General features: G+C 46.7%; 1 protein-coding gene across 18 annotated transcripts in view; it reads left to right on the forward strand.

Annotated features, from left to right (window-relative positions):
* EXD3 (exonuclease 3'-5' domain containing 3) overlaps window positions 1–26165 on the forward strand; it is a 340424-nt gene that overhangs the window by 236841 nt on the left and 77418 nt on the right. Inside the window, exon 21 of one of the 18 annotated variants that reach the window (XM_068914389.1) lies at window positions 3214–3403. The exons of the other annotated variants lie outside the window; for them this stretch is intronic. Within the exon in view, the coding sequence (XP_068770490.1) occupies window positions 3214–3219 (6 nt within the window). The 3' untranslated portion in view covers window positions 3220–3403. Of the gene's footprint in view, window positions 1–3213; window positions 3404–26165 lie in introns of those variants that run through there. 18 annotated transcript variants of the gene reach the window in all.

Genomic DNA, 26165 nt, shown 5'->3' on the forward strand with positions numbered 1-26165 from the left:
TGTGAGATGGAGAACCTAAGCAGTTTTATAAGGCTTAAGTTAGGTTACAGAAGTGGCATGCTCTCTCCAGGGAAGGCAGCAGTTGGATTAAGAGAGAATATCACACTCCAGTGTCCAGGAGGCTTGTCTAAAAATGGCCTTCCAGAGATTGCGGAATGAGCCACTTCCTGGGATTTTATCCATTAGCGCTAGCAGAATGACAGCCCCTCTGGCATAAGGAGTGTCACTTAAAAGCATGCATCAAGGGCAGGGCAGCTGCTGTATTAGATAACACTGGGACTAATCAAAACGCTTCCTTCAAAATGTGTTTTCTACATGAAGCAGAGTTTTAACATGGACATGAATTTCTTTCAAATCCTCTTTCTGTAAAAATTTATTCTTTTGTCAAAAATTTAATCCCCGTGCTTCCAAAACTCAAACAGTAAAAGGCTTCTGAATTTTGTTATTTTTCATCAAAAGTGCTTTAATGAGAAATATTTTAAAAAATCAAAATGTTTTAAGCAGAAAGAATAATTTCCCCATTAGTCTAAGTAGCGAACCAAGTACTGTTGTTGAACCAAGATAAAACTCCAGAAAGCTTTGTGTGGTTCTCAGCCACCATATTTGCTTGGAAATCTCTTTCCAAGTACATTTCTTTCCAGCTCTCTTCCCATATATATATGAATGTATATGTTCTGTTCTACTCTGCTAACAAAGTGAATATACTTACATGCCTACAGGATCATGAAACAGCAGTGGGAGTTCAGACCAGTGGCTCTTTTTCTCCCATTGAACTTTTCTCTGTTATTCTTAGGGAAGTTGACCAGGGGTCAACACCAGCCAGAGAAATGAGGTCTGGGGCTATGGAAAATTTGGACCCCTGAGCCACCTCCTATTATATAGATATAAATGGAATGGAAAATTATTTCAAATAAAAGTGCACTGCCCTCTGAGAAATGTTCTCACAGAACCGCCTCTGTGAGCTTCTTAACTCTTTATCAGTGTACAGTGCTTTGCTGGGGGGGAAGGACTTTCCTGTCATAGTTACAGTAAATGCAGTGTGCCCGAGGCAGGGATGTTCCAGAGCTGCCTGCTGACTTGTGCAGCAAGCGCAGGACCCAGCAAAGCTGTCCAAGTGATCCGTGCTGCTTTCCAAGCGTGGCTCAGGAGGGTGATTCCCTTTCGCTCTGAATCTGCATTAGCATTGTCTATTGATCAAGCCAGAGTTACGCCACGGTCATTGGGAAGAAAATGGGACTCAATGGAGTCTCCCTCCATCTCCTTAGGAAACACTACGTGGAAGGCTTGGGGTATAAGGTGCAACTCGCATCTCTCCAGTCCACATCCAGATCGGTTGACATTTTTGAAGCCGTCTTAGAAGTGAGGTGCTGGACTTGCACAGCAAGATAGTTAACCAGGGACATGTGCCATCCATTCCCCATCCGTTCCCCCATTCAACAGCAGTCCCGTTGCTTCTCTTTGCACATGAGGGTTAAGCATTCATCCTCACTGACAAAAATAGAAGCAGAGAAGCACTTCTCTCCCAGGGCACTTACATGCTGCTGTGTGCAAGCTCCTGCAGCTGAAAGATAGCAGACTGAGGAGGTGCCGAGTGGTCAGTGGATATTCATCAGGGTACAATAAACAGGGAAAGACCAGGAAAGGAACAAAGAGACTATGCCACTCCAGTACACATTCATTGGCATTGCCTTCTCCTGGCATTGCCAGTAGAGTGACCTCCCCTTCTGCAACAAGCCCTTGAAAAAGAATTAAGTGCCAGGGCACGGGAGAAAAGGCTGCATTGTGTGCCCACACGCTGCTGGGAAAGCTCATGGAAAGAAAGGAAAAATAGCTCAGGGAGATGGGAAAGATGATGCGCATCTGTAGCAAGTGGTATCTTTCCTTAGACCAGCATACCCAGCTGGAAGCCAGGAGATGAACCTTGTGCATACCTGAGGTTGAAAGTGGAGTGGAGAGCTGCAAGCTGAGATCAGATTAGAAATGATTTGCTCCAAGGGGTTCACAGCAGGCATTTCAATTCTTCTTCCCGTCTGGAATGCCAGATTGGGTCTCTCCTGCTGCTTCCCAGCACCTCCTGAACAGCAGAGAATTAGGGTTTTTTTTCTCATTTAGATTTTGAAACACAGCTGCATCATTTTCTGGTTAGTAACTACAACATCTGCACAGGCAGAGTGCTGTAATTACAGCTTAGGTTGCAGGATGTGAGTGAGTTGAGACAAAAGTCAACAAGGTCATGCACACGTGCAAAAGAATGCAACTGGGCAGGTGCTTTATTTGATTTTTAAAGAAACACCCTTGAAACAGTCATTTAAGGACTTCATCAAAGCCAGAAAGCAAAAATCTAATGGACCATGTGTCCAAAGCCTTGTGGCAAAACACCAAATCCTAAACCAGTACCCAGAAACTTGGTTGGGTCATTAAAAAATCAATTTGTAAGTACCCAAAAGATAATACTCTGATAAAGCACCGACACTAGAGGTTGGTCAAGAGCAAGACATGCATACCAGTGTCATGTCATTTTTCCACTGTAGCTAAGTGACGTATTGGATATGGCAAGGAAACAGATGATATATCATTGAGCTTGCAAATAAACAAGGGCAGATTCATGCAATGTGATTGAAATCTGCTGTGCCAGGTTTTGAATGGGCAGACAGCATTTGAGGACCATACTCTTCAGCCGTTCATCATCATGTCATACGTGTCATACGTATGACACGTCATGGTGGCATGTCATAACGTGTGCCCGGTGATACGGCAGATCTGCAGGTAGTCTTCTCTTTCTTGGGTCTCCTGTGCCCTCTCATGACATAATTAGGAAGGCGCCCATTAGGTAGTGCAAGTCATTTATATTTCAGATATGTGATGGGGAAAGGGCAATGAAGGGAGAAAGGAAATAATCAATGTCATTATTAACCATGAGGACCGCAGTAAAGGTTGTGGAAGTTTCCACCAAAATCAATGGGAATTTTTCATGGAAATTCCAAATCTGAGAAGTAGATACCTAATGTCCACAGCCCCTTTCCCAACCCCTTTTCCGTAGCCATGCAATCAGTATGACATTCTGCTCTACATGGAAGAGAAGTCATAAAAGAAACAGCCAAAAGTAGGTAAAGATCTTCTAGTCTTACATTTCTTTCACAAGGTGCAGACAAAAATGACAGGGCTCCAGATTTTGGCTATGACTTTTTTTTTTTTGTGTACATCTTATTTCAGTTCTGAAGAGGAGGACAGATGCCACACATGAGCTTGCCTGCATATTCAGCAATACCTCCCAGCCTAAATTCATGAAGTACATTTCTGAGACTTCCTGAGCGTCCTACAGTGCAAAGGCATTATGCCCTAAAGTTGTGTATTTTTATGTTAATTTTCATTGTTATAATTGTTATTAAATTTTTCTTTACATCAAGTACTTAGGAGGATTTTAATGAAGTGATTTACTGAAAATGCTAGTAATAAAGTTAAAAAGAGAAAATTGATCTAGTTGCACTTGCCACAGAGGTGATTAGAGTGCCTGTAACAGTCCCCTAAAGCCTCTTTCCACCCATCCAACATGATACTTTGAAGGCAATAAAATGCAGAAGATAATATGGCAGCTTTCAAAAGGGTGATTTAAACCAAGCAAGAATCTGTAGAAAATAGAGATGCAGCCTTAGTAAAGCCAGTAACAAGAGGCATACAAGTAGGGTAGGCAAAAAGTAAGGTGGGGTTTTGAAAGATGAGCAGCACTAGTGGTCAGTGCTGTGGAAACATGAGCAGAGAGCCTGCAAGGATCAACAGCCTGCTGCATATAAGGGAAGAAAGAAAAGATAAAGACACTGCAAGAAACTAAAATGATTTATTTGCACCCTCCTACCCTGTGGAGGATGTGACAAAAATACCAGTTCATTCAGACAAGAAGTACTTAAGAGTTGCTGCTGGGTTTATGTATTTTACCTACTTAAGTAGTGGTATAAGTATAGCACTTGGAGTCTTATATGCAATAGCTTCATTGAGATACTTGTTCCATCTCCTCAGTCCACTAGTTTGACCTCATGCTTTTAACTGTCTTTGGGGGGGGAAGATAAAGCCAAAAGAGAGTATAAGCAGGATTCTGTGCAACCATGCTGACAATTCTGGTATTCAGTGCTTAGGGTGGATAGGGGCTTCCTAGCAGGGTTGCTTTTTCTCCTCTGTAACTAGCCAGTCATTAACAATGCTCAACACTACGTAAGAATTAGAGGGGGAAAAACTGATGTCTGGGAGCAGTTTTGCTGATACAGGATTAGTCATTGTGGATTTTGGAGCAGAATGAATTTGAAGTAGATTGGAGAATTTTTATTTGCGCAAAGAGGAGGTTACCCGCCCTGAGATAACAGACGTCGTAGTTGTAGGTAGCTGACCTGCTCTCAGTTGCTTCTGGAGAACAGTTCAGTTAAGGCTTTGCTAGTTTTTAATGTCTGCTTTTCTTCACTGTGGTAATCTTATGGCAGGATATTGCATGTTTCACCCTCGTGCTTTCCTCTGAGATCCTGGTGTTCTCGCAGTTGGATACTGCTGTGAGCCAGTCTAGCAGTAATAATGCGTTGTGTATAACCTAGGCAGTCCAGAGATTGCTCTGTTGTGCAGTTGCTGCTAAGTTTTGCCAGGGAAAGCTCAAGCAGTTATTTAACCCACTGTCTGCTGGGTTCGAGATATGCCCTTAGACAAAAAGGTAGAGATTGGAAATATTTTTGTTTCGCATGGGAATACCAGACGTTGGCCCTGCTCAGTGCATTTCCTGCAGGCTCCTAGTTGGTGTTGCTTTAGGAAAGTAACACTTTGGTGAGAAAAAATGATACTGCCAGCATCGTTATTGTGAGATTTTAGCTGTCCGCTGATCTGAGTGAATCCTACTGGCCTTACACTTTGAAATGAAGTTCAACAGTAGTTTCTGTGCTGCCTATCTGCACCAGCTGCTCCTGGGGATGCTCCTTCACAGAAGGTGAAGAAAGCCAGGGTGCTTGGGTGGATTCACCTCCACTCCCATATGGAAAGGAAAGGATGGCAGGATGGTCAGGTAGATTCACCTCTACTCCCTTGTGAAAAGAAAGGATGGTGGCATGCTCAGGTAGATTCACCTCCCCTCAATCTCTCTGTCTAAGGGTGAGGAACCTCATGTGGACTCATCACCCTGATTTCCTTGATGGTTCTCACACTCAGTTTAGGTGGGATGAACCATGTTCTACAAGCACTCTTTGGCCCTACTGTTATAGAGGTGTCTAGAGGACAGTCTTTGTCTGCATGCTGTGTTTTTGGACAGCCAAAGTTAGGAGAAATGAACTTCTGCCCAGTCAGAAGTTAGCAAAGCCCTGGCTGACCACATGGCTGGACACAGAGGTCTAAAGGAGGCTGGTTCAGCCTCAGCGTTTCTCTCTGCCGTGGCTGAGAGCATCACAAGATTGGTCCCTTGTTTAGAGGAGCTGTGGGACAGGGCTGAGAGTGAGCTGGGTATCAGTACCATACATGGACCCTCTTGAGGAACATCTGCCTGTCTTGTCTTCCAATGCCTATCTCGGGCACTGCAGCAAAAAGGGCAAATTGCTTGTAGGCAGAGCAGCCTTGGGATGAGGATGTGGAGTGGGAGGCTGGATCCCAGGCTGCCTTCTCAGCTCAGTGTTCAGGGTGATCCTGAGCAAGTAACTTATCCAGGCCACAATTCTGCCATCTATGCTTGCACTGAGCGCTCTTCTCTTTGAAATGCTGCTTTCCAAGAGCATCGAAGAGGTCAAATTTCACATGTGGCCCTGCAATGGGACTCTCAAGAAAGTTCATCTTTGGCCATCAACACAGGTCTCGCCCCGAAGGAGTGACATCACCTCTGCACAGGCCAAGTGCCACCAGCAGGGTGAAGGGGAGAGCTGGTCGTCCTTCCTGTCCTGGAAGCTGGCACTGAGGGAAGTGTGGTGGCAGTTTGCTCTTCTCAATGCATATCAAGCTGAACTGCCCTCTCTGTACAACAGCAATCAGATGGACAGGCTCATGAGCACTGTTGAAAGTACTTTTTTTCCCAGGCAGATTACGTAGCCTTTTTAACTTGATCCCCCCCCCCCCCCAACCACACACCCCCCCTTCCTCTGTTATTTTGGTGCCTTTCCCCAAGGGAAACAAAGTTAGCTCAAACACTGTTCCCACCAGAAAGGCAAAAGCTCCCCATCCCCCTTTTTCCTTCCTCTTTTGGGTTCATGGTAATGTGTCCCATGACAAAACAAGCACAAATCTGTGCACGAAGAGCTTTGCCTTTCTCCTTAAAGGGAGAGTCTTTCTCCAGGGCTGGTGCTTTGGGCAAAACTGCCATCATTCAAAGGTGCCTGTCTGAGGGAAGAAAGGTCAAATTTGACTCTTTCTGTTTATGGTAAAAGCAGCTTATGTATGCCAAGACACAAGAGGCCACAATGATGGATGGGCGTTGGCTTTACAGGTAGGTAATATAGAGGGGGGAGAAGCCGCATGCCCGAGAAAGCTTGTCCAGAAGTCTTATTGCTTAGCTTCGGACATCGACGATGGAGATGTCTCCATGCGAGTGGGTTGTTCCGACAGCTCTGTAGTCCATGGAGAGAAAAGGCCACTTCTAAGCGCCTAAAGCAAATGTGAGAAATGGAGCAGCTGAATCGTGCTCTTGAAATGCTGATTTCTCCCTAAACTGCATTTAGGAGAGATGGGCAGTGGGACTTGCTTATTATTTCCACTGAAGGAAGATTTGACAGGCTTGAAGGAGATGCTGATTGTATAGCCCAAGGCCACCCCAAGCAAAGTAGCCCAGAGGTTTCTGTAGCCAGAGGCATACATGGAGGCAGCATGGCCAATGTGGTGGCCTCACGCTTCTGCCTCCTGTGCCCCAAGTCCAAGCGGATTGGTGGATCAGCCTTCAGCGGGTGTCTGGGCTGAAACTTGAATCTCCTTTATACTAACTGCACGAGGACAGTTAATCTGTTGTATCCTGAGGCCTTGGGGGTGTTGCTGTAAGGTCTTTGGGGTCGAAGGTGGAGCTCTAACGTAAATTTTAACTGACACTAAGATCTCTTCTTCCCAACATGTTGGTGATGTTTTTCAATGTGGACTTTCATGCAATGTTGCTTTCAACACCTAGTGTTTTCTGTATTGTGCTGTTTGGCTCTGTGCTTAATTGGAAGTGACTGGTGTTGGCCTCCAGATAAATATCGTCAGACTGTCTCTTCTCTGGTCGTTCGTGTCTCTGTCTGTGCTCACACTGGCAGCAGTAACTCTGGAGCATGAGCATAACTAGTGCCGTAACGTTAAAAAAAAAAGCGATTTATGAGTATGGATCTTTTCCCACTACTTTGAGAGAGAAGATTTATGCTCTTTTTGTAGATGATAAATAAAACCTCCTTCCCAGAAATCACTGGTCACCACTTCCCTGCCTACCATGTTAGAGAAAGTTTAAGGTACCTTTAGTGTGCCTAGCTGCCATCTCTTCCTGTCCCAGTGGGAGCAAAGCTATACCCTTCTTTGGAAAGCACCCAGTGCATCGGGAGCCCATCTGCTGAGCATTGCTATCAGTGTTGCCTGGAAGGACACAGCTGTTTCTTAGGAAAGGGACAACAGCGTGCAATTTTTCACAGACTGCTAATGGGTGACTGAGGGCAAGACTGATTTTTCAAATGCAATTCATGAAGTACTGTATTAGAAAACTAACTGCAAATTTAGCAAATAATGAGCCCCAAAAGTGGGGCTGAGCAAAAAATGTGAATGTACTGGCTCACAGGAGATGGGCATCACACTGTGGTTCACTGTTAATTATTATTTTTAATATCATAGTCACATCTCTGATCCTCCAGAGAAGCAACCAAAATATTTTTACTAGCATTTTTGTCTACAAACACTTTTTTCAATATTCCCTCCTCCCTACTTTGGTTTCTTGTAACAAAATGGAATTTTTAACAAATAAATAGGATTTTAATACATCCCCCTTAAATAGAGAAGCGATAAATATTTATGTTTCCCCTACATGTAATAAATGAATGGTGGGAACCTGGAGAAAGAGAGGCGTTTCCTACTTTTGCAGCTCAGTAATTTTTTGTAACGAAACCTTGTCACACACCCTTGGAACCTGCTCCCAGAGGAAGATGGTTGAAAAGCAAAAACTGAAAAAAATTGAAAGAAAACCCAAAGTCTAGTCATTTCTCATGATGAGAAAAGAGGGAGAAAGCAAATCAAAAATTTCATTTAGATTCACACATTTTTTAAAAAGGACCAAATATTTTGATTCAAAGATGTTAAAATCAGACTTTCATTTTGTTTCAAATGTTTCCAAGAGAAATAGAATCTAGAAAAGGGAGGAAAGTTTTTTTTCCGAGTTTTCACACCTAGTAGCAGGGTGGACTCTGAGTGGCCTGGGTGCAAGGTAGGGGAGCTGTCCTCTGGGACCCCTATCTAAGAAATGATCTCTAGGGCATGTTTTGCTTTAGCCTCAAGTAGGCAGCTGCTCTTAGAGAGATGAATTGAACTATTTTGCTCCAAAGAATATGAAAGGAGCCATGGGTGCCAGGGCAAGGTGTAGACATTTCCATTATTACCAGGTGAGATGAACCCCACCAGGTCTCTGCTAAGCTTAGGTCTGTGCATCCACGGAGCAAGAATGAGCCTGTGCACTGGGAAGCTCACCATCTGGAGCAGCAGGCACACAAAACAGTGAAACACCCATTTTCTACCAGGAGCAGTGGGACTTGTGACTCTAAAATCTGCCTGCTGAAAAATCTTACCTACTACTCATCAGTGCAGGAGCCAAGAAGAGACCTGTTCCCCATCTAGTCCTTGCCATCTAACGCTCTGCTTCCTTTCCATATTATTTACACCATGATGTCTCGGCCTTGAGAAGTACCTTCCTGGCTGGTACATGTTGATGAATGACTTCCGGGTCCCCAAGGTGTGAATGTGGGAGTGAGAATTGTGGAGCAGAGGGAATACAATTCTCCTGGCATATGATCTGCGACAGCCTGGCTCATCCGTCAGGAATGCCGTGATGAAGGGGACATTCCAAGTGTATTCAGCATGGGAAAATATTTTATCAAGAAACTTGGAATAAAAAAATAAAATTAAAATCTAAACATGAACAGTTGACACAGTGCCACATTAGGGCTATTTTTAATTTCCTTCCTGATCATTCCACTTGTTTTCATCGTCGTCAGCTCTTTAAATGATGGAATTACTCACCATATATGCGAGGCAGTAAACAGAGAGCTCATGGTTTCCAAATGAGCATCATCTTAACTCTCCTAAGGGAAATGAGAGCTATGGCACAAAGATGCCCTTGGATTCCTCATCAGCCATCAGTGTCCCAGCAGCACCTGGGACAGTGTGCTTGGTTTGGGACAGTGCTGTTGGGTGTATCTGGGAGCAGAGGCATCCAAACTCAAGAGAGGATTGTGAGCTTGCAGGCTGAACAGACACACACGTGGATGTTGGAGTTGCACTTATGTCTTATGTCTGTGTGTGCCATGGCCGGCATAAAAGAAAATACAATGATTTTCAGGAAGAGGGAAACTAGGCTAGTGCTTTGTGCTCCCTCCCTAATATCTTCATTCTGATTACTTTTGCTATATAGCTCATGAACTCCTTGCTGAGAGCTTTACCTGACACAGGTGTGGGCTTGACATCCCTCCTGGGGGCATTTGTGGAAAGGCAGAAAAGAAATCTTTTCTGCCTATTCAGAAAATATTTCAGAATAGGCAAATGCTAAACGTGATCTTTTCTGAGCATCAAGTTCCAAAATCACGGGCTGTCCTTCTTGGGGGGGGCGAGGGGCTGGAGAAGCATTTGGTTCCAAAATATGAGCATGACCCTCATAAGACCCTCCAATTTCATGAGGCAATCCGTGGGGCTCCCTGCCCTTTGCAGATGACTCCGCAGCTGCCCCAAAGCACCAACCATATTTTCTGTAAGTATTTTGAAGATGCAAGTTACTTGGTACATTTTCTTTCTGGCTATTAGGTTTCTCAATATACTTAGCTAGGGTAACATTAATATTTCTTGAATTTCTAGTTGCATTGCTAGGTCTGTGCTCAGTGTTTTTTTGGGGGGAAAAAGTGTGTTATTTGTCTGATATCATAGCTGGAAGATACTTGGCAATATAACTCAAGAAGTCACCTTTTTCGTTGCTACACTGTTGAAGATCCCTGTGATTATCCCTAATTACAATGCATATCAATTACAGAGCACTTTCCATTTTGCAGATTGCAGTCCAGACTTTAGTTAATCTGTTTACTAATCCTTTGAACTGATCTCCTGAAGTTAATGGAAGTTATTTGAAAGCCTAAAGAGAAATACGTACACTAATGGTTTTAGAACTGGATTTGAATAATACCTGTTTATTAGAGACTGGCATTGTGTTTCTTGGGAATTTCTTTCTAGGCAACCTCTGAAGTATTTAAAATGTGACTTCATAATCACTGTATCTCTTCCATATTTCTCTGATATCCTAGCAACTGATAACGAGGGTTCCCATTTAATTGCAATACTAAATAAAACAACTTAATATCCAGATAGGGCTCTGATTCCAGTGCTGGCATTGCCTGTGACTTAGGTTTCACAATAAATTCATGTTAAGTCCAAGAAGAATTAAGAAGATCACCTGATAAAATTACACTGGTCCCCTCAAATGGCTTTATGTTTTGTTTTATTTTTTTTTCATGGCAGATTTGTTATGGGTTTGGGCTGCTTTGCTCTTCTATAAAGAGACGTGAGAGACAATGAGGGATTTCACTTGCACTGTGGGAAATGTAGCTTCCATTTCTTGATGCAGAAAGCAGCTACCCAAAGCAGAGCACACTGTTTGGACTCCCCTGCCTCTCCAGGTCCAACAAGGCCCCTGTGTTACAGAGCTCTACGAAGAAAAAATCGGTTGGCATTGGGTTATTTAAAAATAAAAACTCATACGCAAAAGGAGACTATTTGTTTTTATAAAAGTCTGGATTTTCCCACAGTGGCTTGTTACATTTGGGGACTATTTGAAATGGCATCTATTTTTTCTAAGGTAAGGAGCCTTCCTTACCAGGATTGTTAGAATAATAATAGCAACAGACATTTCCTAATTAGTCGTTAATCATGGGTTGGCCTTTCTGACATGGCCAAGCGGTAATTTACTGGGAGCTGATGTTCCCAGCTTGCAGAGAAACATAACCGCTCCCTCTTAAGGTTGAAACCTAGGTTATATCCCAGGGCTGATTTCAGTCTCACAGCTCTTGAAATGCAAATGCCTTTGTTCGCAGATTTTGAAGGTTAGCTCTTGCAGTGGAGGTTTCCTTCCAGCCAGCTGCAGAGAAGCCAGCACTTGCCCGTGGCGCTGCAGATGGGGACTGGTGGCTTTGGTGGTCTGAGGTCTCCTAATCTCCAGCTGGTTTGGCGAGAGCAGTTAGGTAGGGATGAGTACCCATAATCACCCCCATAGCTTGCTGTGTGGAACAAGACATGCAGGGAGAAGAGGAGTTAGTAGTGTTTGCTGCTGCAGTGGGATTCTCCATCACTGCCTTTGCCTCCTGAGTCAGGGCCGTGGGGTCTTCAAGGGCCAAAGTCCTGCACAGGCCCCTCTTGGCCCACTTCCTTCAGCCATGACAGCCTTGCTGCACGAGTCACTGCACCCACAGGAATGTAGCTCAGCACATCCACATGCCTCCACCTCTCAGCCCACTTAGGGCTATCCTGAAGGTGCAGCACAGCTCCTTTGGGTGCAGGTGTCTGCTGTCAAACCCTTCACCCTCAGTCTGGTATGACACCCCATCCTGTCCCAGGTTTGGATTGTAGCCCTGGTGGGAGGACATGATGGTCTGTGTGCTGCAAGGAGAGTCACAGAGAGTCTTGAAACCAAAGATTTCTGGCAAAGCAGAGGTGCCCTGTCCTCCTAACCCTGGTGCTGCTGGAGTTGTGCACATCAGGATCCCCTCCCCAGTCCCGCTACTCCCCCTGTAGGCAGATGTGCTGGGAGGAGCTGCGTGGAGAAGGTACAGGCTCGCCTCTCTACAGAGAAGGTATTTGATAGTGCCAGGCCATAGGGAGATCTTCGAGGGGAATAGCTAAGAGCTGCCCTGATGCGGGCTGGTGCCTGCCACAGCTTGTTGGCTAGAAACACCTTGTGTTCAGCCCGTGGCATTTGGGTGGGCTTGCCTAGGTCCAGGGCTGTGGGAAGAGAGAGGGAGAGAAGGAGGAGAAGGAGGATTTGGAACGATCCTGCTAATTTGCTCTGTCTTTGAGGTTTCGAAAGTCCAGTGAATGAGAATTAGATACCCAGGTCCTGTATGGAGTGAGTCTCAGCCAGATTGCGCATTGCAACCACAGCGAGGTTTTTCACTGTGATGGCCTTTTCAGCCATCTCACTAAATACACAAGTCCAGTCTTTAGCAAAGGTCCCTTTGATTATGGAATTCGTTGCTCTCTAATTTACCAGGTTTTCTGAGCTTTGGGCAAAGTGCATTTGCAGTCTCTAACGGAGGGTCATGAGAGATGGCCAGCGTCAGGTCTCGTGGGAATGGCTGCTGCGGGGATGCGTGGAGCCAAGGGAAAGCCCCGCATGGCGCCTCTGCTTTTGATGTTTGTAAGGCTGCTTTGTGCTGGGAATGGAAAAGCAAGAGCGGGGCAAGTGGTTAAAGGCAGAGCCGTGTTCCCTAGCCCTGCCAGCCTCTGCTTTCCCTTCAAGAAAAGCTGGAGCGATTTTCTCACTGCCTTTTCCACCCCCCACCCCTCCCCAAGACTCGCTCTTGCCTTTGTGAGATCGCAAGGCCTGCAGGACAGGGCAGGGCACCCTCACAGCCCACGTTCCCACACTCGTAATTCCTGGGTCACAGGAGACACAAAGGGAGCTGCCGTGCTCCTGGGACACGGGGAAGGGAGGCAGGAAGGGCGGCAGGGGGAGTAGCGCAGAGCTGGCTTCACAAGTGTTACCTCATTTCTTTCTCGCTGAGGATGACCTTTTTTTTTTTCCCCCCTGCTAATCCCTCTGCTTAATCCCCTTCTCCTCTCTGCTCCCGGGTCAGGGGGCTTTCTTGTGTTTTTCCCCGCTCAGCAGCTCTGTTCCGGTTGGTGCTGGTAAAGCCCAGCTCCAAGTCAAGATGTCTCCATCACCCGTGCAAAGCAGCATCTTGCTGATGCACGGAGGCCAAAAAAAGGATTACCTGAGCATTAGAGATGCTGCTATTAATTCAGGGTTCTGCTCGTGCTCAGATGTACATGAAATGTTAAGAGGAGTCATTCATATGCACATAAAGGTACAGCTAAGCTCACTTCCTACCTCCTCAGGAATCCCCGGCTCGTTGCTGGTATTTTAGAGTCGTCACTTTGTGCTGCAGATTGTAGCTGAAGCCTGCGGCCCCCCTTTGCCAGGCAGCAGAAAGAGATGTGTGACCTTGGGAATAAAAACAAACGTTCCCACGGGTCCCATGGCAATACTTTGATCTCAGTTTTACTCCCAGGGGCTGATGGGCCTAGATGAATCCTCACCCCTGGCTCCCCCGTTGCAGACTTCATCAAACATCCCAGGTGGTCCCTTTCCATCTCCAGGCTGAGGTTTATGGCTGTAACAGGGCTCTAATTTGAAGCATCCTTGGTGTTGAAAGCCTCACTGGAAGGTAATGCCAAGGCTCAAGTTCAGGGGGTCTTTAATGCAAAACTTCCACAGTAGGCTATCCAAAACCGTGGGTCCAAAGCTGGAATTTCTAAAGCAGTTTTGGTCCCATGTAAGAACTTAAGCAAAGAAGATGTTTACATGGCTCTCACTGCTGGGCACTAGTGACAAAGCCTTGTGTCACCAACAAATATCACTGAGCAGACAGCTCAGGGTGGACTAATGCCCCGGATCTGCTAATCCAGCTTTCTAGGCAGATTTTGCAGCCTGCGTTGAGCCCCAGGGTGCTACAGCTGGACTGGGACCAGCGTCTGAGCTCAGGCGCCCAAAACCAGCTTGGATATGTCTATCTGAGATGTACTCTGAGACTGACAGGTGTTTGAACCCTTCTTTTCATTTGTTGTTAGTACAGATCCTAGCACAGCAGTATTCTAAACCACAGCCTGGACTCCTAGATGCTTCCTCAAGACAGATTATGAACATGATGAGTAACAGCTATCTATCTGGGTTAATTGTAGTTATGTGACTATGAAGAGACTTAGAGCTACAGTTCAGATTCCATAAGGGCTCAACTGCTTTGAATGCTGGTGTTTTTATACGCAAATCTGACTAAAGATTCACTATCCAGCTTCAGGTACTGATTTGTGGAAGTCTTCGCTTAACACTAAAAGGCCAGTATGTTCTTACAAACCATCTAATGCAACCGATTTCCTGTCCATACTGCAGCTATTAGATAAAGCGCTCAGCAGCTCCGTTCATGAAAGAAAGCAAAGTCAATGCAGTATCTGCTGGGCCTTGCCGAGAGCCTGGGGAATGTGCCTGCAGGTTTATCCTGGTAAGATCCAGGTGTTTGGGAGCTTGGTGGTGCTTCCTAAAGAACTGCTCAGAGGCTCAGGCACAAAGCAGCAGCATGAAGCCCCCTCAGCGGACACACATCATTTTGTATCAGGCAAGCCAGTGAAAAGAAAGCAAGGCTGTGACAGGAGAAGTAGCTTGGGATGGGAGATAACGTCTTCCTGTTTCCCTGGGATTCTTATCTACAATACTGCAAATAAAAAACAAGGAGCCAGCGAGGCTGATTCCCACAGTACACTGAACACTTCAGCATCTGTTTTCACTGTAGCTCCCGTGTCTATAGGGGAGATGCCAGGCATCCAGGACAGGACCCCTGGTAAGATGGCAGCTCCTACCGACCTGCTGGATGGTGTTCACCCTCCATGCTTTCTAGGCAAGGCTTTGCAGTGTCTTCTCTGTGTCCTGCGGGAACGGGGTTCCCATGAGCCAAGTGGGAACAAGCCTTACAGCATCTCACAGGGGCTCATAAAAGCTGCATTGGATGAAGCTATTTCTGAAGAACTTTAGCATCACTGGTGCAGTACAGTATGTCCAGGGTGCTGGCTTTCATCAGCTTGTTGGCGCTTCCAAAGCATCAAATCCCTCCTGATCCTGCTTTTGTTGTAATGCCCTGGCTGCTGAGGATAAAACACACCAGGCTCTGTCACATGGCCAAATGCAAGCCGTGCCATGGACAGCTCAGCCCCGGAGCCGCTCGGTGTTGACCCTTGCATCGCGGAGTTCGGAGTCCATCTCACAGAAGCGTTTCGGTTGCTGACGGTCAGGAAAGTACCTCATTAGCCGTCCCATGCATTCAGATAATGAGAGGCATGCACCAAAGCTCACTAGAATAACTTAGGATCCGTAAGGGGTTTGAGCTGTGTTTCTTTGCAAGCACTTGTGTGCAGAAGCCCAGTCTTTAAAAGAGCAACTCTTACAAGTCTCTTGAGCAAATGCTGAACATTCACAATATGTGCTCATTATTTTATGACGTTTGACTGATTTTTTGAAATGTGGCATTGTTCAGTTATCATCTGCACTAAAAATAAGGTAACTCATTTCTGAATCAGTCTTTGCAAAAAGATCAGTGTTTCTCTTTGCAGTTGCCCTATTTGTGTCACCCCTTTCTAAGGATCTTCATATTTTATGGTTGTTCTTTAGCTCAGTGGAAGCTAACGGGAAAAATTGAGGTGCTTCTGGTCTGGAAGAATGTTATCAAGCAGAGTTTTGTTTAGTAAAAGCTAGTACAGTTTGGCTGTTGTAGTCAGATCTCTGACTTTCCAGAAGTCGGGTATGTTGATAAAAAGTTAAAGGTTGTGCAGTCTGCCATTAATAATGACTGAGCATCACAGTGCAGATTTAGCCTGGACTGGGTCTGGAAGCATATAAATAGAGCAGGATTGGTACCCACAAGCCCAGGAGTTACTATTTTGCTTTGGGAGTTGTTCAGCTAGAGGGAATGTCTCAGTCTGAGAAAAGAAAATGATGTGAGAGGGATTCATTTTGCCAGGGGTATCTTAGTAAAGGTGGCTTTTTTCTGCCTCTTAATGAACTGCAGAATCCCACCATAACAAAGCTTTTAAGTGTAACAATGTAGAAAGCTTTAAGTAGTTGTACAGACTTTAAAGGTATCTAACCTTTGACTTGTATGAAAAAAGCAGGGAAGGAGATTCCTTTTTCCGCTGGAATAAGTCCAGATTGGCAGTCCGTGCCCAATTAGCAGCAAAAGCCAGTAACGACACAGCATGTGCAGCTCCAGCCTCTGACTATTCTCACAGACCTTGTGAACTCTGGTAATATTTTCTTTTCAACCACCATTCACTGGCAAACTAAACACACTTGATTATCTGTCCCAGTAGACACCAGCTCCGTTGAGCTCTGAACCGCTGCAGGAGGAAAGAGAAGGCTTGTGGGTCTTGCAGGCAGCCTGGTGGTGAAAGGCAGGGAACTCTCTTGGGTTCACCCAGCCAAGACCTTTCTGCTGGCAACTGGGCAGCTTTAGTAGGAGAGTGAGGCCAGGGTCAGTCAAGCCTAGGGAACTGCTATGGGGATGCAGATTTTCCTTCAGTGAGTAATTATAGAGATGAGAAATGTAGGTCTTTAGAGGAAGTCTGTTTGCACAGAGTTTGTAGTGTCTCAGGCAGTAGATAGCTGAAGCAGTATATAACTGGCTATTAATTTCTCTCCTAGATAAAATACCTTGTGTGCAGATAAAAGCAATATTGCACCTTTGCTGTTGCTGTAATAGTTCCTCTGTGAGTCGTAAGTCTCAGGAAAATGCCAAAATTCCCACAGCAAGTCACACTGGAATAAGGATCTATTCAGGGCCATATGCTGATGCCATCAACGCCCCACAAGGTATTTCAGCGTGAATAGTCCCCTTTAGGCTGGTGGGGTGGAGCAAGGTGTTACCCAGGCTGAGTCCAGGTACCAGACTGACCCCTGTCGAGGCCTGCCTTCCTTCGGGGCTGTTTTCTTCCAGCAGGAGCTCTGCTCTGGATTTTGCTTTTCCCATGGGCAGATACATTCCTCCCTAGCCCCCTTTCTAGGTTATTAATTACAAGCTTCCTTCCCTCTAATGGCTTTGTCCTGCCACTTCTCCCATGAGGAGATCCTGGGCAGAACAACTGGGAACGAATCCCTCTCTCTGACCTTTTCACAAAGCCCCAGCAAAGCTCTTTGTTCAACGTTTCCCTTCCGAAGGATGGATGTGCGGGTCTAATGGGTCTTTTCTCTTTTCAGCCGCTGTGAGCTTGGCAATAAACGTGATCATTTTTCCCATTGCACTAGGCTTTCTAGTGTCATGTAATGAGCTAAAGGCCTGCCAGCCCAAGGGTGCGCTGCCCCTTGGTTCTCAGTGTGTCTTTGCCCTTTTTTTTTTTTTTTTAAACCTGAAAAAGGTAGGTGCACTGTCCGGCGCTGTGTAGCTCACATCTGATTCAGGTGGGAACTTTTTTTAAGTTAAATAACCACTCGAGAGAGCAATCTTCTTTCTTGGCCACAGAAATACGTAGTCCAGCTCAGACATGGTGCAGTGACCCATAAGTCCTTTGTTGAGGGGTGTTGTGAGAGGGGTTTGCTGGGCCAAACTACCTGCTCTGTTCACAGGGTCAGCAGTCTGCCCATAGCTGCTCTAGCAGCACCTCTCTGCCTCGCAGCAATCACTGCAGGCATGCATTCAGAGTTAAACGCCTGGGAGCTTTGGCCCTGAAAGGGATGAAAAGGTTATTCTGACAAATGTGGGAGATGCCAGCACAGCGCAGTTGGCGACCTGCTGGGTCTGGCATGTGGATGCTGGAAACTGGCAGGGAAAGGAGATCTTTTGGAAAAAGAACAGTTGGAAGGGAAGTTTCCCTTTGCAGAAGCTGGCGTTGCTAACGGAGAGACCAGTGCTCTTGGAGGACTGAACGCACTGTTCTCCCTTGAAAAAAAGCTCCCCCTCCAGCAGCCTGCCTGGCCATGTATATGCAGTTAGCTTGGCTGACTTAAGAGGCCATAGTTTTAAGCTGCATTTCTTCCCATGGTCTTTAAGAATGAACACAACTGTGGAAAGGGAGCTGCAGCCCATTCACTCCCAGGAAGTTGGTTCACTGTGTTACGGGCCATGGAGTTGCTCTTGTGCCAGTCATGGCAGCCCAGTCCAGGGCTTTGAGCCTCGTTGTGGTTGTACATGAAGCTAAGGAATTTCTCAGAGCCTTGCCTTTCACCAGCTGCTGTCTTTGCTTTGTTCCTCCTTTTCTGATCCTTTTCTGAATGATTTGTCCCTAAAAATGAGGATGGACCTCACAGCCCTGCTTCACAGCTCCAACCCCAGTATCACCTCATAGCAAAATTTCTGTCTCTCCCGCTCCTGAATACACAGCCTTGCAAGACCACCATCTATCTCCATGACAATGACTTCCCCAGATACGCCTTAGCTTTCTTACCTTAGCTAGAATAATTGCCAGCAATCCCAAGATTAACCACTCAGTTTTTCTTCTGTCAGCAAGGCTTGGTAAGGCAGGTGCCCAGTGCTTGGTTCAGGACCAAGGTCTGTCCTCAATGCCACCGGGGACACAGCTCAGCCATGGAGCGGTCTCCCAAGGAGACCTGCGCTTTCCGAGCTTGTGGTGGTCATCTGTCCAGCCCAGTTCCTTTCCTCCAAATCAGCCCTTCCACCGGCGTGGGCAATGGCATGTTTTACTCAGGGAAGATTAAAACAAGCTGGATATGTCTTCAAGTGTGCATTTCCACTGGCTGATTGTCTGCTTTGCGTTACTCCTCTAACTATTACCACCTGATCAAGGACCCTGCATTGTCTCCCAGTGCTGCTGAGGACTGTTTAAAACTGTAATGTTTTACTTCATATAGTCTGACTGCCCAATAGGGCAAAAGTCATGCTTTATTAAAAACTCTAGAAAGCGACTTCACTAAGGTCATAAAACTGCAAAGCAGCTAAAAGTAGATAAATCTACAAATTATTTGCTCATTTTAAAAGCCCTCCAATAAATCCTTTTATGGTGGTCCCATAAATCTCTCCAACATCATTAAGGTCAGTTGCCTTCAATTCTTATCTCCCCCAGGGTAGCCTTTTATGGGTCTACAAACACAGTGTTTTTAGGGTTTTTATTGCAAATATAACTAAGGTTTGATGAGATCATGCAACAAACGTGACCCTCTGTCCCCTGTGGCAATAATCAGAGAACAGCAGATTCTCTCTAGGGAAACAGGTAAAGACAATTACCCCTAGGACTGGCTGTATGAGGCCATCAGTGCACATCTCCCACATTCAGTGGTGATCCCTGCGATATCACCAAGCCAGGCTTTCTGGAGGGCCATATTGACACCAGGGTTTGACCCAAGGTGCTTCAAACTTTTTCCTGACATTGCACAAATGTTTGAGCACAAGACAGCCTGTGGGCTGCCATCAGGCCTCCTGCACTGAGTGCACAGGAGGATTTGCCTACAAAACTGCATTTGAGTGTGCAAAGGTACCTAGCTCTTTGGAAATAGGCTCTGATTGGCATGCTTGGGCATTTTGCAGCAGGAGGGGTTGAGTAAAGGCAGTTCTAGCCAGCTTGTAGCCTTTACATCTAGCTCTTCATTTCTGGATTTATGTGGTAAGGGGGCTGCCTGCGCAGCACAGACCACTTTACTGGACTGCTAACCAAAGTCGAGAGCCTTGTGCATGTGGCTTATCCTCCTCATGCAATTTGCCTGTAGCTTCAGGGGAACATCCCAGACTCCAGCCCAGATGTTCTCTAAGTGCCTATTTCAAGGACCTGTTTCCCAGGGCCTCTTAAAAACCTGCAGGAAGAGCATCCCCACCACCCTTCATGGGCATTTCCCAAATGGCAAAAATCCTCATGAGACCATGAAATGGTTGCAAAAGACTTTTTAGCTTGTGAGTGGCTGATGCAGAACTGTTTCCGGAGATCATATCAGGTGCCACCTTCTGCTCCACATCTGTCATTAGAATTTCTTTCTTCCCTATCTGCGACCTTCTCTCCCACTGCCTCCAGCCCTGCTTCCTGCTCTCCTTGGCACCAGCACCTCTCGCTCCTGTACCAAGGAGCTTTGGCAAAGCAGGACCTGGTGTCCTTGAGGCTAGCCTCAGCAACCTGCCTTCCCTGGACGAGTTGGAGTCCTGGCTGTGGTGCTGGCTCCACTTGCAACACTGAATTCAATAGACCATTTTCTAACCAGCACCATTTTTATTAACATTCATCTTCATTAGCACATTGCAGCAGATGTAGGGTGTTACACTCTTTCAGCTTTAGGGAGGAGATTTCCAAAGTGCCAAGTGGCAGTTCAGTGTCCCAGCTCAGGAACATTGGTACCTTCTGGTTATCTGCCTTCACCTGCTGAGCTAGTGCCAAAAGATGAGAGACACTGAGTGAAAAGATCCTGGACTTCCGCATCTGGGTTTTGCTATGTGTAAGGTGCTCCAGAGGGAAAGCTTGCTGAGACTCCACGTTGGTTTTCTCTCTCAGTTGTCCTGGTGTTTTGAGATGGGGAAAATGGGGTTATTTTTCACCTCTCCTTGTTGAAATGGCAGTGATTTTGTTGTCCAATTTTTTTTATTTTTCATGACAAGTCCACCTGGTGGCTTCCCAGCAATGTTCAGGGTGTGTTTTTATTTCTTTCTAACTGGAAGTTTGCGCTGATGACTCTTCTTGCCAGCTGGGCAGGCTGTTTGACTAGACGAGTTATCTGTGTTTGGGAGACCAGCTCCTGGGATCTGGGCACAGTGCCATCGGCACAGCTCCTGGAGATGTGGCTGAGTTAGAGCTGTCTTCTCCAATTACCACCGCACCCTCTCCCACTGCTCCCACAGGGGTCTGGGAGCATTAGAAAATGTCGTTATCAGCCTGATTTAAACTGACAGCAGCAGGGAAATTCAAATGTAAGCCTGACACTTGCGCTCGAACGTGTATCCTCATCCCCTGCTTCTGTTCAGGCTGCAGCCACAGGCTATGTTTTATATTCAACTTTTACTGCTCTGAGATTACAGGCGACACAGGGCACGGGGTATCTCTAACTCTCTTTCTCTTACTGAGCGGATGTTTCACGTGGTTTTATATGTGTTTTCCTGATGGTCATGCTCGCTGCCTGTGAAAAAGCTTGCATCAATTTTTATGGAATCAGGCCAATTCAGGCGATGCCACTAAAATTCTCCTCAGGCACCCAGGATCCTTATGCCAGACACCCAAGAGTGTAATCACTTTTTTCAAAAAAATGCACAGAAACTGTTTGTTTTGCATCTCAGCATATGCAAAGGCTTCAGTCTCCAGGCCAAGACATTAGGCAATTCTGGCTCTCTTGCAGGCTACAGCTCAATATAAAACTGCGCGTCTCCGACACTCACTGACCTGGAGTAATACAGAGGCTTTCTTCCGCTCTCCGAGCACATGCAGATCTGAGTTACCCTGGTGCTTGGGGCTCTGGGAAATAATCAGGCACTCAGACGAGTGTAGCATGAGTGCAAAAGCATTGCTTTGGGAGGAGGATATGCAGGGCAGTTGGAATACCCTTGCGGGGTGCAGGAGTGCATGGGAATGAGGAGGACTTGGGCTTGGCTTTGGCCAAGTCACCGCAGGAACTGGAGCCAGTGACTTCTCTCCAGGTGCCTCCTGAAGGATGCGGGGCCAGCTCTCCGCCACCGCACGGGTGCAAGCAGCTCTGGCGCTCGCATTCGCTGCCTCTCCTCAGCAGCCGCCTTCCCACGGCGAAACGCCGTGCTCCCGCGCCCTTCCCCCCGCTTTTCTCTCTGATGTGGCTGCCGAAGGATGTGGTGACAATAAAAGTGTTAATACAGAGAGGTGCTAATGTAGGTGAGGCCGTTGGTTTCCTGTTAGCATCAGGGCGACAAGGCGAGAGCTCTTCCCCTGCTGCCTGGAGCGAGTCGGTTCCCATCCTGTTCCCTGCACCACAAGCTCCATTTGCAGTTATTTACTAAAACAACACACACTGTGTGAACTCCCTCTAGGCCAAAAATAACTGCCGCCCCATTAAGTCGAACTGTTTGTTTGTTTTCGGCTGTTTTGAGCCCTTATCGCGGTCAGTGGCCAGGCCGGCAGGGTGAGCAGTGTTATCGGCCTGCTCTGCGACCCCGAAGGAGCGTGGACAGGGGCTTTGAGCCCTCCTGGGTTTGTGCTGCAGGATCTTCTCGCGCAGGACAAAGCATGCAGAAAAAGCAGCAACCAAAGCTGCCTCCTGCCCGTTAAGATTTTTGCTTTATGATGTGTGATCGGCCTCCTGGAGGCTTTGTTGCAGTCTCCCCTGCTATGAGATGAAGCAGCTGTGTTTGAGCTGACGTCCTCCAGCCCTAGCTAGTTGCCTCAGCTGGGTCTTGGAAGCCCTTCACTCAACGGGGCTTCAGAGCCATAGCGGAGGCTCGTGGCCTCCTGCAGCTGCGGTCCTTGGGGAACGTGGCCAACAAATGTCCTTGGTAGGTGTTAAGCCAGGTCTCTGCTGCACTCCAGGGTTTCACAGGAGGAGCGTGTAGGAACAAACGACAGCAACTCCTTAGGATGCAGATCCCTGGCAAGTGCCCAGGCTGCGAGAGGCAGCATCACTGCCCCTCGATGGGTGCTCGGGCGATGTGCCCTTTGCCAGGTGCTTGGGTGATGTGCTTCTTGGGCAACAAGCCTATGATGGGTACTTGGGTGAGGCACCCCTCTCTGGGTGCTTGGATGATATGCTCCTCACCAAGTGCTCAGGCGACATGCCCCTCTCCACGTGCTCGGGTGTCATGTCCCTTGCCAGGTGCTCAGGCGGTGTGCTCCTCGCCAGGGTGCTCAGTTGACATGGCCCTCACCAGGTGCTTGGGCAACCTGCCCCTTGCCAGGATGTTCGGACAATGTGCTCCTTGCCGAGTACTCAGGCAACATGCCCCTCACTGGGAACTTGGGCAACATGCTCTCTTTGGGTGCTCAGGCGATATGTTCCTTGCCAGGTGCTCGGAGGGCATGCCCCTCGCCGGGTGGTCAGGCAACGCACCCTTCACTGAGCGCTCAGGGGATGTGCTCCTTGGGCAACATGCTTCTCCCGCCTCCTGGCCCAGCTGTGCTGGGCTGTGTCGGGAGACACACAGCATGCTCTGATCACATCGCGCAATGGCCAGGCCGCTCGAGCAGGGTCCAGATGTGGAGCAAGTGCTAATGGGGGAGCCTGCACCCCCATTGCCCCTTCTCTGACCCCTCTTAACCCCATCTGTGGGACACCTTTTGCTTGTCTTTCACTGATATGCTTCAGGGGGAAATGCCCCAAAAAAGGCTGTAATTTAATTTCTTAGTGCTGTCAGCCCCTTTTCAGTGAAAACAACGATGATTTTTACCCATAGAAAATTTCCTGGGAAGCCCATCTTGCTTTTCAAGCAGCTCCGAAGAGAGGTGAAAAATTTCAAAATCAGAAAGCTCCATGAAAAATGTCGTAGACACCTGGATAAAGATGAACCACTTCAAAGCAAAAAATAACACTTTTCTCATTTGTTCCACTGCACATGATTGCCAGTGACAACATTCCCCTTCAGATGGAGCAGTCGACAGGCCATCCACACTGACATCCCTGGTATTCCTCGCCAAGATGCTGAATATATGCACCTTGCTAAGTGCTGCGCATCATGGGTGCATCCACGCCTGCTTTACGCTGGTCAGCAAGGGTGCTGGATGGGCCAGTTTTCTTGAGTAGAAGCCAACGTGTGGGAAGATTTGGCAGTATCCTTCCCAGCAGGGATGGATTTACTGGGCAGGGAGAGGACTGTGGAGGGCTGCAGCCCTTCCCTTTTCCCATGCACACTGCCCTCTGTGTTGTGTGCCCTTCTGCCTGGGTAAAAAGACATTAAATGTGCATCTCTGCGTTCCCATACAGTGTTTTGCTCTTTGGCTACTTTTCTGTGGATGCAGTCTGAGTACAGCTCCCCTTTTGTGCTTTCTCTGCCCTGACTTTTTCAGTTCAGTCGTAGAGATTTGTGGAGTATTGTATTTTGTGTTTTATATTCCATAGGATATGCTTTTTCTTTCTTTTTCTTCTGCCTTTGAAAAATCATGCTTATTTAGCAGGTTTTGCTTGCACTTAAAAACATGTGCAGATTGCAGACCATTCTGCTCTCTTGCTGCCTGTCTGACTCACATAACTGCCGTGGTGAGCAGGGATCTTCCAAAGACCTCAGCGTTGGGCTTGTGTCTAGTCACAAGAGCGAGGCCAGAATTTGTGCATCAAGGAGCGCTGCTGAAACCCCAGGCACTGTTGGTGTCTTCAGGTCTCCTTGGGTGCAGACACCAATGCCCCAAAAGCAGCATCTTGCCTTCCCTTCACGCAGTGGGATTGGCAGGTTATAATGTCTTACCCAAGCACAAGTAACTCAGCTACTACAGAGCAGGGAATATTGCAGCACAGTTTAAACTCTGTGTCTTGTCACCTCACACCCGCAGCCAGAAAGTCCCTTCATGCTCTGTTTCACAGTCAGAAATAAAAAGAAGTTGTGTCTATCACAAAAGAGAAGGGAATATTTTGTGGGTTTGGTGAAAGCAAAGCACTCCGCTCCCACATATGTTGCTGTCTATAGCACCTCTACGCCATACCCTCTGCTTTGCAAAATACCCTCCCTTTGAGCTTTGAGCTCTCTCTTCCATAGTGTGCTTGTGTATTTGTTAAGACTCTGGCCACCTTCCAGAGTTTATGGAAGTTCAGGGTGTGTGTAATTAAATCCACACTGTAGCAACCCAGGCTACGAAATTCAGTAAAAATAGCTATTACAAATGCCCTCTGTATACCGCACCTGAAAATCTCAAAGTATGATCTACTTGGTGGGGAAGAATAGAGGCCAATTCACCATAGGCTGCAGCTCTGTCATCTTGGGGAAAGGCTTCTCAGTGGTCAGCTGTGGGAGGTGTATCAGATATATTAAAATGTTCTTTTTGTTTCTGTGAGGAAGATCTGGCCATATGTTGAAAAAGCACAGCCTTCAGTGAGTACTAGCAGGCTCTATCAAATTTTCCCAAAATAAAACATCACATGCAATTAGCAGCTACATCCATGTGATACCCTTATTAAATAAAGTGGAAAAACCAATGAGGAATTGATGGATCTGAAAGAAGTGTTATCTAGTAAGTTAGTGGGCTATTATAGGGATCAAACCATTGAGCAAAGCACTTTCTTTGGCAATAGCTGTTAACGTTGATTCTTTGAGGCAGGGAATGCCCCAGGGTACAGCTGGCCTGCGACTTATCTTTCGAGACCGTTTTATCTCCCCTTGAGTGTCCGTGGAGGAGGTTAATAGTGCCAGAACTGGATACTGACCTTCTGGCCATGAAGAACACAGTAGCAGTAGAGAGAATTTCTTCCTCTTCAGAATAACTAGAAGATTTTGCAGTTTAGGTTTTCATTTGTGCAGATGCAGCAAACAGCTTGGGTGTTTTATCAGTTGACCCTACTGAAATGTTTATAGTTGTCACCAGTGATTTCTAATTTTAGAGAGTTCTTTCCAATATTTTTCTCCTCTTCTGACAGTTGAAAATTTTTCCCACCCACACAGCTTCCTCTTACATGATAGATGAGGATGATTGCTCACAGCACATGAACACTCCTCACCTTATTTTACAGTCTCCATCCTCTGGTTTTAATTTAAGCAGGTGTCTCTCTCTTTCTAAATTTGTTTGCAGGGAGATGTGGCCATGGAAAGCCACATCACATGTGGCCCTGTGATCCATGGAAAGACTAGACCAGCCCTCTTTGAAGTTCCACTCACATTTTGCAAAAAACTTTAAATCTCACGTCTAGTCTACCCTGGAGAAGAAAAGGCTTAGGAGGACCTAAGAGTAGTCAATACCCAAGAGGAAGTTACTGAAAAGACAGTCAAACTCTTTAGGGAGGTGCATGCTGAGCAAGAGGCAGTGGTTGCAAATTGAAACGGAAGAGATTCCCACTGGATATAAGGAAAAATGTTTCACTATGACAATAATTAAGCACTGATGATCTGGGCTCTTGGCTGAGCCATCCCTGGCTCTGCCGTGCTCGCCTCACTCAGGGGTGGTGGGATGGGGTCCTGCCCTGCCAACTGTGTTACTGCACTCAGCTCCTGGCTCCCGATCCCTTAGGGAGCAGCCAGCCTTCGCTGCGCCCAGATGCTTAGTACCATTTGATTTGCAGGACAGGACTCAAGTCCAAATAATTTGCATTAACTGGCCGGCCTGTTGGCTCAGCCAAAAGCTGTTATAGCATAGGAGCTCAGGAATGGACTTAGCTGCTTTGCCGAGAGGTA

Source organism: Struthio camelus, chromosome 20 (genome assembly GCF_040807025.1).
Source record: "Struthio camelus isolate bStrCam1 chromosome 20, bStrCam1.hap1, whole genome shotgun sequence".
Lineage (NCBI taxonomy): Eukaryota > Metazoa > Chordata > Aves > Struthioniformes > Struthionidae > Struthio > Struthio camelus.